Below are 16,922 nucleotides of genomic sequence, written 5' to 3' on the forward strand. Positions count from 1 at the left end.
TCCCCCATAGAGGGACTGGGAAAGCTCTCCGCTTGCTCCCCGCCATTGTAGGTGGCAAGCCCGGCTCGCACGGGCACCATGTATGCTGGAGGGAGAAATCCCTTAGTCTGCAGTTCGATTAATCGACTGTGTGGGACTGAACACCTCTCCCAATCACCGGGCTTAGGGCTACGGGGGCGGGAGGAGGAGCTGCGGAGGTCGGCCATGCTGGAATGGATCTTTCCGAAGCACGCTCTGATGGATTCTCGCTGGGGGAGAATGGTATGGATCGGATCTGAGAATCCCCGTCCTTTTAATAGACAATTTATTTGTCTAGCTAGGGGGGCGAATGTAAAAACGCCCTGTCGCCTCGTATTCATTCAACGCGTGGGAGATAGCCCTTATTGGGCACAGAAGCCAAGAGGTCCAAACATTTATGGGACCGGACACTGCTTTACAAACATTCGAAATATGGAGAAGAACCAGCCTTGCAATGCCGAAGACAACACTGCGCGCCGGACTCATCGTCATTGAAGCCTGGTTCGGGGGCTACTCATGGAGTCCTGGATTAGGGGGTATCCTGGCAGCCAGATTATATCCTTTGGCCGGACTGTTGGACTATGAAGATACAAGATTGAAGAATTTGTCTCGTGTCCGGATGGAACTCTACTTGGCGTGGAAGGCAAGCTAGGCAGTACGGATATGGATATCTCCTCCTTTGTAACCGACCTTGTGTAACCCTAGCCCCCTCTGGTGTCTATATAAACCGGAGGGTTTTAGTCCGTAGGACAACATACAATCATACTATAGGCTAGCTTCTAGGGTTTAGCCTCTCCGATCTCGTGGTAGATCAACTCTTGTAATACTCATATCATCAAGAATAAATCAAGCATGACGTAGGGTTTTACCTCCATCAAGAGGGCCCGTGCCTGGGTAAAACATCGTGTCCCCTGCCTCCTGTTACCATCCGCCTTAGACCCACAGTTCGGGACCCCCTACCCGAGATCCGCCGGTTTTGACACCGACACCTGTCTTCGGACCTGGCGATACGCTCCGGATCTAAGGCTGGAGCGGAGATTGAGGACGCGGATCCTTAGAAGATCAAGTCTCCTCGGATGTCAGCGACATAGTCCAGATTTCCAAAACTAATCTGGTGACCTGGGGCGTAGCTGTCAATTTGCTCTAGATGGCCAACCGAGTTGGCCCGCAATGCGAAGCCGCCGAATACAAAGATCTGCCCGGGGAGGAAAACCTCCCCCGGGGAAGCTTTGTTGTAGATGATTGATGGAGCCATCACACCTTCTGATGGTGACACAGTGGAACTCTCAATGAAAGCACCAGTGTCGGTGTCAAAACCGGCGGATCTCGGGTAGGGGGTCCCGAACTATGCATCTAAGGTTGATGGTAACATAAGGCAGGGGAGACAATGTTTTATCCAGGTTCGGTCCCTCTTGATGGAGTTAATACCCTACGTCCTGCTTGATTGATATTGATGAGTATAAGGATTACAAGAGTTGATCTACCACGAGATTGTAATGGCTAAAACCCTAGAAGTCTAGCCTGTATGATTATGATTATCTCTATGGACTAAACCCTCTGTTTTATATAGACACCGGAGGGGGCTAGGGTTGTACAAAGTCGGTTACAGAGAAATGAATCTTCATATCCGAACGCCAGGCTTGCCATCCATGCCAAGGAGAGTCCCATCCGGACACGGGAGAGAGTCTTCTATCTTGTATCTTCATGGCCCATCAGTCCGGCCCATGTCCAACAAGTCGGACGCCCGAGGACCCCTTAGTCCAGGACTCCCTCAGTGCTTCCCTCTTATGGCCCATAAGGCCCATAACTTCTCCTGGGGGGTTCCGGTAACCTCCCGGTACTCCGAAAAAATGCCCGAACCACTCGGAACCATTCCGATGTCCAAATGCAACCTTCCAATATATGAATCTTTACCTCTCGACCATTTCGAGACTCCTCGTCATGTCCGTCATCTTATCCGGGACTCCGAACAAACTTCAGTTCATCAAATCACATAACTTATAATACAAATCGTCATCGAATGTTAAGCCTGCGGACCCTACAGGTTCGAGAACTATGTAGACATGACTGAGACACATATCCGGTCAATAACCAATAGCGGAACCTGGATCCTCATATTGGCTCCTACATATTCTATGAAGATCTTTATCGGTCAAACCGCATAACAACATATGTTGTTCCCTTTGTCATCGGTATGTTACTTGCCCGAGATTCAATCGTCGGTATCCTCATACCTAGTTCAATCTCATTACCGGCAAGTCTCTTTACTCATTTCGTAATGCATCATATCATTACTAACTCATTAGTCACATTGCTTGCAAGGCTCATAGTGATATGCATTATCGAGAGGGCCCACAGATACCTCTACGATACACGGAGTGACAAATCCTAATCTCAATCTATGCCAACTCAACAAACACCATCAGAGGCACCTGTAGAGCATCTTTATAATCACCCAGTTACGTTGTGACGTTTGATAGCACACAAGGTGTTCCTCTGGTATTCATAGTTGCATAATCTCATAGTCTGAGGAACATGTATAAGTCAGGAAGAAAGCAATAGCAATAAACTAAACGATCATAGTGCTAAGCTAACAGATGGGTTTTGTCCTTCACATTCCGTTCATCAAATGACAACACATGTCTATGGCTAGGTAACTTAACCATCTTTGATTAACGAGCTAGTGAAGTAGAGGCATACTAGGGACACTTTGTTTGTCTATGTATTCACACATGTACTAAGTTTCCGGTTAATACAATTCTAGCATGAATAATAAACATTTATCATGATATAAGGAAATATAAATAACAAATTTATTGTCTCTAGGGCATATTTCCTTCAGAAATGTACGTTATATATAGGTATAGAAAAGAAACATACTAACTACATCATAAACATAATTTAAACAATTATTAACATGCAAGATAATATCATATTTAGAATCTATACATTTTTCTGAGCGATTTTTATATATAACATGTTAAATTTGGAGTTTTTTTAAATGATATGAAAATTTCAACATATACTTAAATCTACGTAAAGTAAAAAGGTAAAAAAGTGGTTGGGACAAGATAATATCATACTATAGATATTCGGGGAGAAAAGGCAGCAAAAAAGAGTGAGAACCTGAGATCAAACCCATCTCTCCCCGATGGTAGAGCAACGCCCTAACCAGTAGGCTGCTTGTGTACTTGTGATAATGTTAGGGCCTAGCTGTAAATGATCCAGACACAACTGGCGGCCACCTAATAAAAAAGGAATAGTTTTTGTCACTTACGGGTGGTATTGGCGGGTAATTTCTATCAACTTTATGAGTAACTTTCGTGACGTACGACCACAAGCAGTAGACGCTTTATTAGCGTCCGTGCCAGCTCATTCCACTGCTCCGCCGCCGCTCGGGGTTGTCTATCGTGACCCCATGGCCGCCACTTAGCTCGCAACGGCGTCGCCGGTCGCGCCAATTCTAGTCCTCAGCCCTGCAAAGGCCCAAGATGCCGGGCCGAGCTGCCGACACTCGGGCGTCGTCGGACTAGGTGATACCGTCGGCTCCTCTTTGTCCTCTGCCCCACACTCCCCGCCTTTCCTCGGCTCCGGCGAGCATCTCATCCTTGGTGACCTTCCCCTTCCTGAAAACCGAGCTCGGCCATTGGATCTGCGGCATCCGCCTCCCGGCTTACCCACCGTCGAGTTTTCATGTTCCATTTTCTTTTGAAAATTATGATATCCCATTTTATGTCTATTGTAAAAACAGAAGATTTTTTTGGCTATCTAAAACCTACTCTCTGCACACATAAAATTGTTTTTGGGTATCTAAATAAGGCTAGCCGTTGGAGATGCTCTTCTTATGGTGTGTTTGGTAGGGTGCATGGAGGATGCATGAGGGCAAAAGTTCCTAATCCGACCCACTTTTACTTGTTTGGTAGGGTGCATGGGCTCACCTAGGCTATGTCCATCTGATGCAAAATAGGCCCCTCAGCCATGCTCATCTCCTGCACCCTAGCGAGGGTGCATAGAGGCAGCCAAGCTCGCCCCGACCCTCATCCCCACCCACCAGACCACGTCCAGATATGTTTAAATTTTCAAAAAAAAATATTCATAATTTCAAATTTTGTTTAATTTTTTCAAAAATATTTAGAAATTCCAAATTAGTTTAATTTTTTGAAGATGTTCAGTATTTCAAATTTTATGTAAATTTTCAGGAAAATGTTCATAATTTCAAATTTTGATTAATTTTCAAAAAAATCAGAATTTCATCTTTTTTAATTTTCAATTTTTTTGAATTTATAATTTTGTTTAAATTTTCAAAAAATGTTCAGAATTTCAAAATTTTCTTTAAATTTTTAGAAAACATAGAATTTCAAATTTTGTTTAAATTTTCAATAAATGTTCTGAATTTCAAAATATATTTAAATTTTTGTTCACATTTTTTCAATGTTGTTCACTATTGAAAAAAATATTTGGAATTCAAAATTGTTCAGCATGTCTAAACACATGCAGGCTGCCAAACAAAGTGTCAGCTCAGCATGTGTGAGCGCATACACATCTGTCAAATAACAGCAAATGCATGAACTCAGCATATATGCGAGAAAAACAACTAGGCTAGGTGCATACATGTACCAAACACACCCTTAAGGATGCGGATGGGCAGATAGCCGTGTCGACAAAACGGTAGCAACCATGCAAGGTTGGGGTTGCATGGTGAACACCTAGGGAAAACTACAGTAGTTCCCATCTAGTTGTTTTTTTCACGGGTAGCTCTCATCTAGTTTATCAAAAAAGGTTATCATCTAGTTAGAGGTGATTTTGTTTACTCTCATCTAGACGAGAGCTAGCCACGCCGCAAAATACAGATAAAAACGGAGTGGAAATGGACGAATCTAGATGTTTCCCTTTTTTATGTGGAGGCGAAAACAAATGCAGAAATCCGAGAAATGAATATGAAAATAGATATTATTGAAAACAAACTTGGAGTGGATAGGGCAGAGACATGACAACAGAAGCGGGTGTTGACCCGAACTTAAAAACCCTCTTGAACCATAGAAAAAATACACACAAATGAAGGAACTTAATCAATTGTTAACATGACTAAAAAAATATTATAATGGTTATATTATGAGATATGAATTTGTGCATAATTTTTAAGTTTCGGCAACACCAAAGCACATTTGTGGTAGCTAGAAGAACAAGTTCCCTATATAAGCAAATCAATATAGTGTATCAGGTCGCCCTCTTACAAATACAACCCATTGTAACAACAAAATAATCTCTTAAGTAGAATTTAAGCCCCACCTTCATTGTGGTTACAATCATGGCTAACTTCCTTACGTGCTAGTACATGTTGGGCCACCCATGGGCCATTATATTCGCTGTGTAACCGTGTATTGTTTGGCGGGTGCGCTACAAAGCAGCATTGGCCCCATAGTAGAAATGGAGAATTTCTTATTCATGGAAACCGATAGTTTCTTTTCCTTGTCCGTTCCATCGGGAAACACCACTTGTTATCGTTTCCGCTATTTTTATTTTGCAAATTTCCGTTTATGTACCCCTTTCGTATTTACTCCGTTTCTGTTTTTCCGCCAGAAAAGCGGAATTATTTTGCTCCATTTTCATCCCTACCGCAAAGTATATTATGCGAAGTATTGCTTGATTTTTTTCTTGAAAAAGAGAATTAGGCCCGGTCTCTACATCATTGTGATACACACAACCATTTATAAAAAGTCTTAAGTATCACAATCCAGTATCAAAGCACAAAGAAAAAATATAGTCATGATTGACAAAAATAGGGATATATGCCTATACACATTGCTTATTATTGGACTGTCATCCAAACCGGTTATATAGATCAGGTACTACAATCACCCATTGGTTGCACACAAAGACCATAAACTCGCGCACCTTGGCATGGTGCAGTAAGGACCATGTACGGACCCATCCATCATGTAGCTCGGTAGATAACCTGCAAAAAATTATGAAGATAATTTAGTTTGAACCTGAGAACCGCTATTGGGAAGCTTGACACGTTTTTATGGCATTGTTTTCTGGATTAGTTTTAGTTGCTTACCACGTATGTCACATGGTAAAAAAGACAAGTACATTTTTATGGCATTAACCAAGAATCACCATTAGCAATTTCCCATAGACACACAAAAACGCACTTAGTCGGGTTAAGCATCATCTTATAAAACCGGAGATTATCAAAAATTTCCTTCAAATCATCGAGCAAGGTCTTCTTCTTCCTTGACTTAACCACAATGTCGTCAACATAAGCATGAACGTTACATCAAATCTGCCCATGAAAGCAATTCTGAACATAGTGATGATAAGTTGCATAGGCAATCTTGAGCCCAAAAGGCATAGAAACATAGTAGAAAGCTCCAAAGGGTGTGATGAAGGTTGTCTTCTCCCGATCCTCAACTGCCATCTTGATCTCATGATAACCAGAATTAGCATCTAGGAAATATAAACTCTCACAACCCGTCGTGGCATCAATGATCTGGTCAATACGGGGGAGAGCAAACAGATCAACTGGACAAGGCTTGTTAAGATCTGTGTAACCAACACACATACGCCAAGTGCCATTCTTATTGAGAACAAGCACATGATTAGCCAGCCACTTAGGGTGAAAAACTTCAACTAGAACCCGACGGCTAAGAGTCGGGCCACTTCTTCTCTAGTTGCCTTACATCTCTCTTCGTTAAAACAACAGAGGAACTGTCGGACATGTTTCATCTTAATTAGGATCCACATTAAGGTGGTGCTCAGCGAATTCTCTCGGTACACCTGGCATGTCAGAAGGTTTTCATGCAAAGATGTCCCGATTTTCATGGATGAACTCGATGAGCGTGCTTTTCTATTTGGGATCCATCCCAGTCCCAATAGTGAACTGTTGAGAAGAATCACCGGGGACAAAATCCACTTGCTGCGTGTCCTTTGCCAACTTAAACTTGAGCAGAGGGCCCTTCTTAGTAGTGGGCTTCTTCAGAGGGGTTATATCAGTCAGATCCACATTATCCTTATAAAACTTGAGCTCATCAGTAGAACAAGCCAACTCTGCATAAGCAGCATCTCCCTCTTCACATTCCAGGGCTATCTTGCGATTTCCGTGAACTGTGATCGTCCCTTGTGGCCCGGGCATCTTAAGATGCAAATATATGTAAGAAGGGCGAGCCATGAATTTAGCGTAAGCCGGTCGTTCGAACATCGCATGATAAGGACTCTTGATCTTCACCACCTCAAACCACAGTGCTCTGCTATGTAATTATATTCATCACCAAAAGCCACTTCCAGAGCAATCTTTCCGACAGGGTAAGCTGACTTGCCAGGCACAACTCCATGAAATACCGTAGAAGATAGCTTAAGATTCTTCTCTGTCCGATTCATCTGCCGAAAAGTGACATAGTATAATATGTTGATGCTGCTACCACCATCCATAAGTACCTTGGTGAACTTATAACCACCCACTTGAGGGGCTACCACCATGGCCAGATGACTCGGGTCGTCAACGCGGGGCGGGTGATCCGCCCGGCTCTAGGTGATCGTGTGCTCAGACCACCTTAAGTATTGCGGTACAGCCAGCTCAACTGCATTGACGGCCTGTTTATGAACCTTTCGGTCATGCTTGCAAGTGCTCGTAGTGATGACATGGTACTGGCCGCTATTAAGCTGCTTAGGATTACTCTGATATCCTAACTGATTATTCTGCTGTTGACTACCTTGACCAGACTGCTGATTATGACCACCATGGCTCTGATAACCAGAATTTGAGCCGCCACCACGCCAAAGCCAGTTCCCTGGAAACCTCCTGAGCCTGACCCGCCTGGCGGCCCATTATCGTTGCCATGTTGCTGTTGAAACGACTGGTTCCTATACTCCTGCATGATACAACAATCCTTCCAGGCATGACTAGACGGCTTGTTAGGAACCTGTTTAGGGCATGGTGCATTAAGAGCTTCCTCATAGTTCTTGGGCTTTCCCCCATTATAAGGTTGCTTGCCATTGCGACGCTGGTTTTTATACCCTGTATTGGTGTTAGCCATCAAATCTGACCCGCCATCGGGGTGTCCGTGTTTTCCACCATTACCATGGTTATTATGATTACCAATCCGCATCGGGGCGTTCTGCTGCCGACCCTTGCCGCCGCCGTTTTTCTTGCCCTTGCCAGATTTATCATCATCAGAGTTAGGATCCTTCGTACTATCAGAATCAGCATATCTGGTAAGTACGTCCATGAGATTGCCCATATCCGTGCACTTGCGCTTAAGCCGCCCAAGCTTCTGCACAAGAGACTGAAAGTGACAATTCTTCTCCAAGATCAACACAGCTTGAGCCGCCTGAATGCTATCGGAAGAGTGGATAATGCTCGCAACCCGGCGAGCCCAATGATGGGCCGACTCATGATCATGCTACACATAGTGTTGTAAATCAACAATTGTCATTGGTTGCTTGCATGTTCCTTGAAAATTCTTGATAAAGCACTCCTTCAACTCCACCCAGGTGTTGATAGAATTGGGGGGGGAGGTTCTTGAACCATGTACGAGTCACCCCCTCCAACATCATACTGAAGTACTTGGCGCATACCGCACCACTGACGTCCAACATATCCATGGCCAGCTCGTAGCTCACAATCCAAGCCTCCGGAGGAAGATCCGCCGACCCTTAAAGTCTTTAGGCATGCACTCGTTACGTAAAGCAGGCACTAGGCATGACACTCCGATGGTTCTAGCACTCGACCCGGCTCCCACCAAGGCTGAAGGGACTACCGGGGGCAACTGATAAGCCCCCTGGTTTGCTGCTTCAGCCCCGCGACGGACTCTTGCATTGTCCACAATTGCTTGAGCATAAGTCCTCAGGTGATGGGGCGGGTTACGACGTCATTCGCTGTTGGAAACCGCCGGCGACTCAGCGTGCCCATTGTAACTATGACTCGGCAACGGGGTCGAATGTACACGATGCCGACTGTAAGAGTAATTAGCCTACTGAGAAATCGTCGTCTGCAAAAGTTCAATGGCATTTCGGGTTTCAACTGCGACCGGTCACTCGCCGGTGATAGGAATCGCAGTGAGCCGAGTTGCAGCCGCTACCATGTTATCCACCAGGTTGGAAAAGTGACCCGGTGGTGTCGAAAATGCGGTGGTGGTGTCCGAACATGGCAGGGGTCGAGAGCCGGCTCCTCCCTTCGGGCCGGCTCTAGCTGGAGTGGCTACACCACTACTCTGCTCCCCGGTACATCAGAGGTTAATTGGGGTATTACCGGTGCTCCTGGAGTACTTGGGCCTGCCCTTGGCATGTTGAAAAAATGTATGGGTTCGTAACTCGGAGGCAAATGGCTCTGGTACCTCCACTGATGAACCGCATTGGGTGCGTTCTGCTCAAGGTTTAGATGCCAAGCTTCTGTCTTCAGACGCTCCGCCTCTGCATTAATCTGAGCTTGCAACTCGGCTGTTCGGGTGTTTTCAACATTGATATCTTCCTGGGCCTTGGTCATCTGCTCTCAAAGCTTTGCAATCTCCGCATTGTGCTCTGCCTGGTTCTCTGCAGTAACCTCGGTCCCCAGTAAGGTCGTCAGGGTGGTCATCAGCTCAGACAGAACATGAGCCATAGCCCTGGCCGAGCCGGACGCTGAGGGGTCAGTAGTTGATGTTGCTCCAGCCGCTGTGGAATTGAGAGCCGTGAAGGAAATATGCCCTAGAGGCAATAATAAAGTTGTTATTTATATTTCCTTATATCATGATAAATGTTTATTATTCATGCTAGAATTGTATTAACCGGAAACTTAGTACATGTGTGAATACATAGACAAACAAAGTGTCCCTAGTATGCATCTACTTGACTAGCTCGTTAATCAAAGATGGTTAAGTTTCCTAACCATAGACATGTGTTGTCATTTGATGAACGGGATCACATCATTAGAGAATGATGTGATGGACATGACCCATCAGTTAGCTTAGCATAAATGATCATTTAGTTTTATTGTTATTGCTTTCATCATGACTTATACATGTTCCTCTAACTATGAGATTATGCAACTCTCGAATACCGTAGGAACACCTTGTGTGCTATCAAATGTCACAACGTAACTGGGTGATTATAAAGATGCTCTACAGGTGTCTCTGATGGTGTTTGTTGAGTTGGCATAGATCGAGATTAGGATTTGTCACTCTGTGTATCGGAGAGGTATCTCTGGGCCCTCTCGGTAATGCTCATCACTATAAGCCTTGCAAGAAATGTGACTAATGAGTTAGTTGCGGGATGATGCATTACAAAACTAGTAAAGAGACTTGCCGGTAATGAGATTGAACTAGGTGTGATGACACCGACGATCGAATCTCGGGGAAGTAACATACCGATGACAAAGGGAACAACATATGTTGTTATGTGGTTTGACCGATAAGATCTTCGTAAAATATGTGGGAGACAATATGAGCATCCAGGTTCCGCTATTGGTTATTGATCGGAGATGAGTCTCGGTCATGTCTACATAGTTCTCGAACCCGTAGGGTCCGCACGCTTAACGTTCGATGACGATCGGTATTATGAGTTTATGTGTTTTGATGTACCAAAGGTAGTTCGGAGTCCCGGATGAGATCACGAACATGACGAGGAGTCTCGAAATGGTAGATACATAAAGATTGATATACTAGAAGACTATATTCGGACAACGGAATAGTTCTGAGGTGTATCGGGTATTTTCCGGAGTACCAGGGGGTTACCGGAACCCCTCGGGGGGTTATTGGGCCTCATGGGCCTATTGGTGGAAGAGAGGAGGCAGGCCAAGGCAGGGCGCGCGCCCCCTAGCCCAAACCGAATTGGACTAGGGGGGCGGGCCCCTTTCCTTCTCTCCTCCCTCACCTTCCTCCTTCTCCTTGTTGGAATAGGAAAGGGGGGCGAATCCTACTTGGAGTAGGATTGCCCCCCCATGGCGCGCCTCCTCCCCTTGGCCGGCCTCCTCCTCCCTCCCCCCTTTATATACGTGGGAGGGGGGCACCCCAAAGACACACCAAAGTTTCTCTTAGCCGTGTGCGGTGCCCCCCCTCCATAGAAACACCTCGGTCATATGGTTGCAGTGCTTAGGCGAAGCCCTGCGCAGGTAACTTCATCATCACCGTTACCATGCCGTCGTGCTGACGAAACTCTCCCTCGACCTCAGCAGGATCAAGAGTTCGAGGGACGTCACCGAGCTGAACGTGTGCATATCACGGAGGTGCCATACATTCTGTACTTGATTGGTTGGATCGCGAAGACGTTCGACTGCATCAACCACGTTGCTTAACGCTTCTGCTTTCGGTCTACGAGGGTACGTAGACACACTCTCCCCTCTCGTTGCTATGCATCTCTTAGATAGATCTTGCGTGATCGTAGGATTTTTTTTTGAAATACTGCGTTCCCCAACAAGCCGGCGTCGTCCCTGCCATGGAGATGGCGGCTCGGCACGACGGCTCATAGGGGTCCGGAATAATGTTGCCATCGGGATAACCCCCAAGCCTGGCATCTTGAAGCTGGTAGATCGACTCGGTCTCCCCGGTCGAAGACTCATTACCTGAGTAGAGAGAGTCCCCCCTCCAGACATGGAATTTTCTGCAAGTTCCATACCTTGCGTGAAGCCCACAAAGACATGCTTCCGTCCGACTGGAACTTGGGCGGGTTGCGCGCGCTGAGCCGGCTCGACGATGTCGGTGCAGATGTCCAGCTCAGGCTCAGATCCGTCGATCTTGCCGATGAAGACGTGGATTCCGCCGAAGGGGACCCGGTACCCATACTCGATTGAGTCGGCCTCGGGACCCCAGCCGGTGTCGTCGATGTACAGCTTGCCGAAACGATTTTTTTTCATCCTACCGACGGCATACCCCTCGATCCCTGGGAAAGAGCCCTTCAAGAACTCGAAACCACCGTGCGTTGGCCCCATGGTGGGCGCCAACTGTCGTGGATTTGTCACGGCATATGTCCTAGTGTGAGGACTTAGTCATGAGGCCATCACAACTAGGTGGTTAGCTTGTCGGGGTTGATCAGAATCGAGAGATGCGGATTTACCCAGGTTCGGCACCTCACGATCGAGGTAATAGTCTACTTCCTGCTTGTTGCTTATTGCTTGGAGATCAATTACAAGGGAGCAGATTCGCTTGACCTAGCTATTGATCAATTGTAACTTAGTCCTATCTGCCTCCGGGGCTCGTCTTTATATAGTCGACACCCAGGGCTTACAAGAGTCTGGGTCATACTACAATCCATGACTTAGTATGTTTCTAACTTGTCTCCTAAGTAAGGAAACTCCTGGCAACTTGGACTTCGGGACTATGAGCCGCCGTCTTCGGATGATGGGCCCTAAGCCGGCCCACTCTATGAGCCGCCCAACTGGTCTTGCACCTGGGCGCCTTGGCCCGTCTTGAGTTTTGCTCCTTAGCCGCCACCTAGATGACCCGACCCAATAAGCAGGTATCATGGGGTTATATCCCCAACAGATACCATCTTGGACTAGTGTGAATCTTGCTAGGAGTCCGGCCGGTTGGTGACCTGATCATCTCTCCTCTTAGTTCCCCAACAATATATAACACTTGCCTGAAGTACCTGGAAATGGTCTCTATTGATCTCCTGAAGGTGTTATGGTTAACCCTGAACCTCTGATTATGACCAACAACATGAAGGAAAATGGCAACTTGCTCTTCCACACTGGTGTGGATGCTATCTTGTAGCAGCCCCCTGCTCCTGAAGGTGTGCACAAGCCTGGTGAAAGGTGCTCTTGTCATTCTTGGCATCCACAAAGCCTATGTGTATTTTGCAGTTGTAGATGTGGTTCAGATTCGTTATCCTCTCTTTATCCCGGGCTAACATTGGGGCAGAATGGATGACAGGCTTGTCACCACGACGAACAACTCTCTTGTGGATCAACATGAACCATGCCTGAATCACAACTATCAGTGATGCTGCTTGAACCACCAGCTTCGTTCGTGCATCCACAACCTAGGCAACATCGATGCTGTCGTGAGCAATGGGGAAATCTATCCCACACCGTGCCTAATGGCCTAACAAACGACCTAACATAGGGGGAGGGGGTTCAATGTTGCTTACCAGCTTCAGAGACTACGACGAGGAAGGGAGGGGCATGAATGGCTAAGTCGAGGAGGACCAGACGGTGGCCAAGAAGAGGGGAGAAGCAGCTCGTGCTGCCGAAGAGTGTTGTTGCTTCCTCCGCCACTTGCCCAAATTTGAGTCGTCGTCGCCGTTGGTGCTAAGAGCAAAGCAAGTGCTTGTCCTAGAGCTAGTGGTGACCGAGTAAATTGGGAGGGGGGTTGAGCCTAGATTTTGTGCCATCCTGCCTCGGCCGATTTCCATCTCCCGCCATCTCCACACGATTTCCCCTGTCATCGTCACAAGCGCGCTACCTCCCTTTTTTGCGAACACGCAAAAGCTTTACGTGTCGATGTATTAGAAGAAGAGAAATAGAAGTACAGAGAGTCTGGGGGCTTGCCGCGGTTACAATCATCCCCATGGTAGCATATGGTGGGCAGCCATTAACACCATGGGGCACCTAACAACGCCCTACATGCTAGAAGGTCCTACCTCCAGAAGTCCGACAATCCCCTCGCACCAGAAAGTTTCCATAGATCAACCTCATCACTGATGCGACGATAAAGCTCTCTAGCAACGACCGCTGACCGCTCGAAGACACGACTATTACGCTCCTTCCATAGCATCCAGACGATGAGGAGGGCGAGCAAATCAAACCCCTTCCTCTGCTCCTTTGGGATCATCGCACGACTGGCTGGCCACCACTCTATGAGAGTTGCATCCATGGTGGGCACCAACTGGCCGAGGCCACACCGTGCGAGGGCAGAGTGCCACACCTCGCTGGCAAACACACAGCCCAGTGCCAGGTGGTCTGCAGTCTCAGCCTCCTGCTCGCACAATGGGCACATGATGTGGGACTGGAGGCCGTGTCGAAGGCGTCTGTCTGCCGTCCAAATCCGACGCCTCATTGCTAGCCAGAAGTGAAGCTTGCACTTGGCCGGGGCCCAAGTCTTCCGAAGGGCCCGACCGCATGGGAACCTCATGAGTCCAACAAAGAACATCTGGTAAGCCGAGCTCGCAGAATATACCTCAGTCAGCGTCCACTTCTAGATTATGCGATCCAGAATCTCAAGGAGTAGGTGCACCTCAAGAAGCAAGTCCGTGAGCATCAAGAATTGAGTTAGCACTCTAACCGTCAACACCCCTGTGATGTCCCTGATCCAAGCGCGGTCCGCCAGGGCCTTATGAACCGTTCACGTGCGCCGTGCACCGTCGTTCACCGCTAGGAATAGCTCTGGGGCCTCAAACTGAATGGAACGCCCGTGGAGCCAAAAATCCGTCCAAAAAAGAGCCTTTCTACCATCCCCCAACGTCACCTTGATGGACGAGTCAAAAATAGCCTGCACCTCAGGCTCAACGGCCGGCTGCAGGCCCGGCCAACAGCAATCAGATGTGCGTTGCATCCATAGCCAGCGTGCCCGAAACGCATAGCCTAATAGCTTGAGGTTCAGGACGCCCAATCCACCATACTCGAACGGCTTGCACACTTGCTCCCAAGCCACTAGACAATGGCCACCGCTGACGACATCGGTCCCCTTCCAAAAGAAGGCACGAATCCTCTTCTCAAACCCATCGATCAGCCATACGGGCAGCTGCATCGCGATGGAGTGATACACAGGGATGGATGTGAGGACCGACTTGACTAGCATGAGGTGACCAACCGTGGTGATCCAACGAGCAATCCATGGTTGTAGTTGATTGCATACCCTGTCCAATAAAGGTTGAAGACACACCCTTGGCAACCTCAGCTTGTACGAGAGAGGGAGGCCGAGATAGGTGCAGGGGAACCTCAGTATCTGGCATGGAAAGTGTTGGACAACAACTACTAGGTGCTCCTCGGAGCATCTGATCAGTGACAATGAGCACTTATGTAGATTGGTGCACAACCCACATGCTCCACCAAAACAGTCAAGCGCGGCCCACACGAGTGACAGGTCCGAAGGGGATGGCTTGACAAAGACAACCACATCGTCGGCGTACATCGAGGTGCGGAAGCGGGCACCTTGGAACTGCAGCGGCGACAACATGTGCATGCCCTCAGCCCTAGCGAGAAGGGCGTTCAGCACCTCCATCACAAGGAGGAACAACATGGGCAACAACGGGTTGCCCTGGCGGAGACCCCGGTGATGGAGGAATGGCCTTCTAGGCACTCCATTTAGAAGGATGGAGGAGCTTGCCGACGAGAGTAGGATGCACACCCATTCAACAAACCTCGGGCCGAAGCCAGCGTGCGAAGCACATCCAGAAGGAAGGGCCACGAGACAGAATCAAACGCCTTCGATATGTCGATCTTGAGGAGCATGGAAGGGATCCGACACACATGTAGTGCCCTAGTGGTGAGCCGCACCATCCGGAAATTATCATGGATACTCTAGCCACGGACGAACACAGACTAATTTGCCGCCAAAAGATCCAGCAGCCGCAGAGCGAAGCGCAACACTAGAACCTTTGAAAACAACTTGCTGCAGCTGTGCTCAAGGCTAACAGGACTTAAATCCTTGACCTCAACCGCACCGTCGTGTTTAGGTAATAGAACGATAAGAGCCTCGTTGAGCTTCCTCATGCCGTGTGGGCGAAGGGTGAATAACTGACCGAAAGCGGCCATGATGTCGCCCTTTATGACGGCCCATGCAGATTGGAAGAAACGCCTAAAGAACCCATCTGGGCCAGGCGCCTTGTCGGCGGGCATGTCCCTTACCGCAGCCCACACCTCTTCCTCCGAGAACGGCGCCTCAAGTTCCACGAGATCGACCGAAGGAAGGCCTAGAAACCCAAGGTTCAAGACATGTTCCCTAGGGACATCGGTGCCGAGCAGTCCATTGTAGAAGTTGAAGAGCATGTTCTCCTTGTCATCATGCTCGACGACCACCTCACCTTCCCGAGAGAGCGTGGTGATGTGGTTGCTCCGCTGCCGGTGCCGCGCGAATGGCTGGAAGTAGTGTGTGTTGGCATCACCTTCCCGCAACCAAATCACCCATGAGCGCTGTCGTGCAATTGTACGCTTGAGGGAAGCAAGCCCGAGCACCTTCAACTTGAGCTCCGCTCGGAACACGAACTCAGCATCAATGAGCTGCCTCAACTCTTGAGCCACGTCTAGCTGCAAAATAATCTCCTTGGCGAGGAGTAGTTGCCTCTGCGCGCTACCAACATGGCACTAAGCCCATGATTGCAATGCCCGCGCCATCCGCCCGAGCAGTATGCCAAGCCTAACCACAGGGTCCAAGCTAGGCAGTGTCGGTGTTGCCCAAGCCTCAGCCACCATAGGCAAGTAGCCATCAAACCTTGTCCAAATGGCCTCAAACTTGAATCGGTAGCACTTGGGTGCTAAGAGGTTCGAATGGAGGACGACTGGGCAGTGATCAGAAGACATAGTTGAACCAGCGCGCAATAAGCAATTGGAGAAGAGCTGCTCCCAATCCAAAGAGTAAAACCAACAGTCAAGGGGGGCGAGGGTGGGCTGCCGCTGCTCATTGCTCCATGTATAGCGCCGACCATGCAAGTTCAGCTCCGCAAGCTCCATGTCGTCAAGGAAGCGCCGAAAGCGGGCCATCCAGCGCCTATCAAGATTGTTGTTATTCTTGTCCGCCGCCTGATAAATGAGGTTGAAGTCACCCGTCAACGCCCAAGGACCAGGGTGAACTACACGGAAGGCATGAAGCTCTTGGAAGAATAGCATTCTCTCATCATTGGAGAATGGGCCTGATACGTCTCCAACGTATCTATAATTTTTTATTGCTCCATGCTATATTATCTACTGTTTTGGACATTATTGGGCTTTATTATCCACTTTTATATTATTTTTGGGACTAACCTATTAACCGGAGGCCCAGCCCAGAATTGCT

At 47.9% G+C, this 16,922-nt stretch overlaps 1 protein-coding gene across 1 annotated transcript; it reads right to left on the reverse strand.

The window, feature by feature from the left end:
- Window positions 1-13,568: 13,568 nt before the first annotated feature.
- LOC147984376 (uncharacterized) lies at window positions 13,569-13,928 on the reverse strand. The gene has a single exon (XM_087541071.1). It carries the CDS (start codon window positions 13,926-13,928, stop codon window positions 13,569-13,571), a length of 360 nt encoding a protein of 119 aa, XP_087397197.1.
- Window positions 13,929-16,922: the final 2,994 nt, after the last annotated feature.

Source organism: Triticum urartu, chromosome 2A (assembly GCF_056163025.1).
Source record: "Triticum urartu cultivar PI428250 chromosome 2A, HENAU_Tu73, whole genome shotgun sequence".
Classification (NCBI taxonomy): Eukaryota; Viridiplantae; Streptophyta; class Magnoliopsida; order Poales; family Poaceae; genus Triticum; species Triticum urartu.

What these genes read in the sequence shown, in the direction of transcription:
- LOC147984376 (XM_087541071.1), bottom strand. Translation starts at nt 13,928, where the DNA reads ATGTGCCCATTGTGCGAGCAGGAGGCTGAGACTGCAGACCACCTGGCA.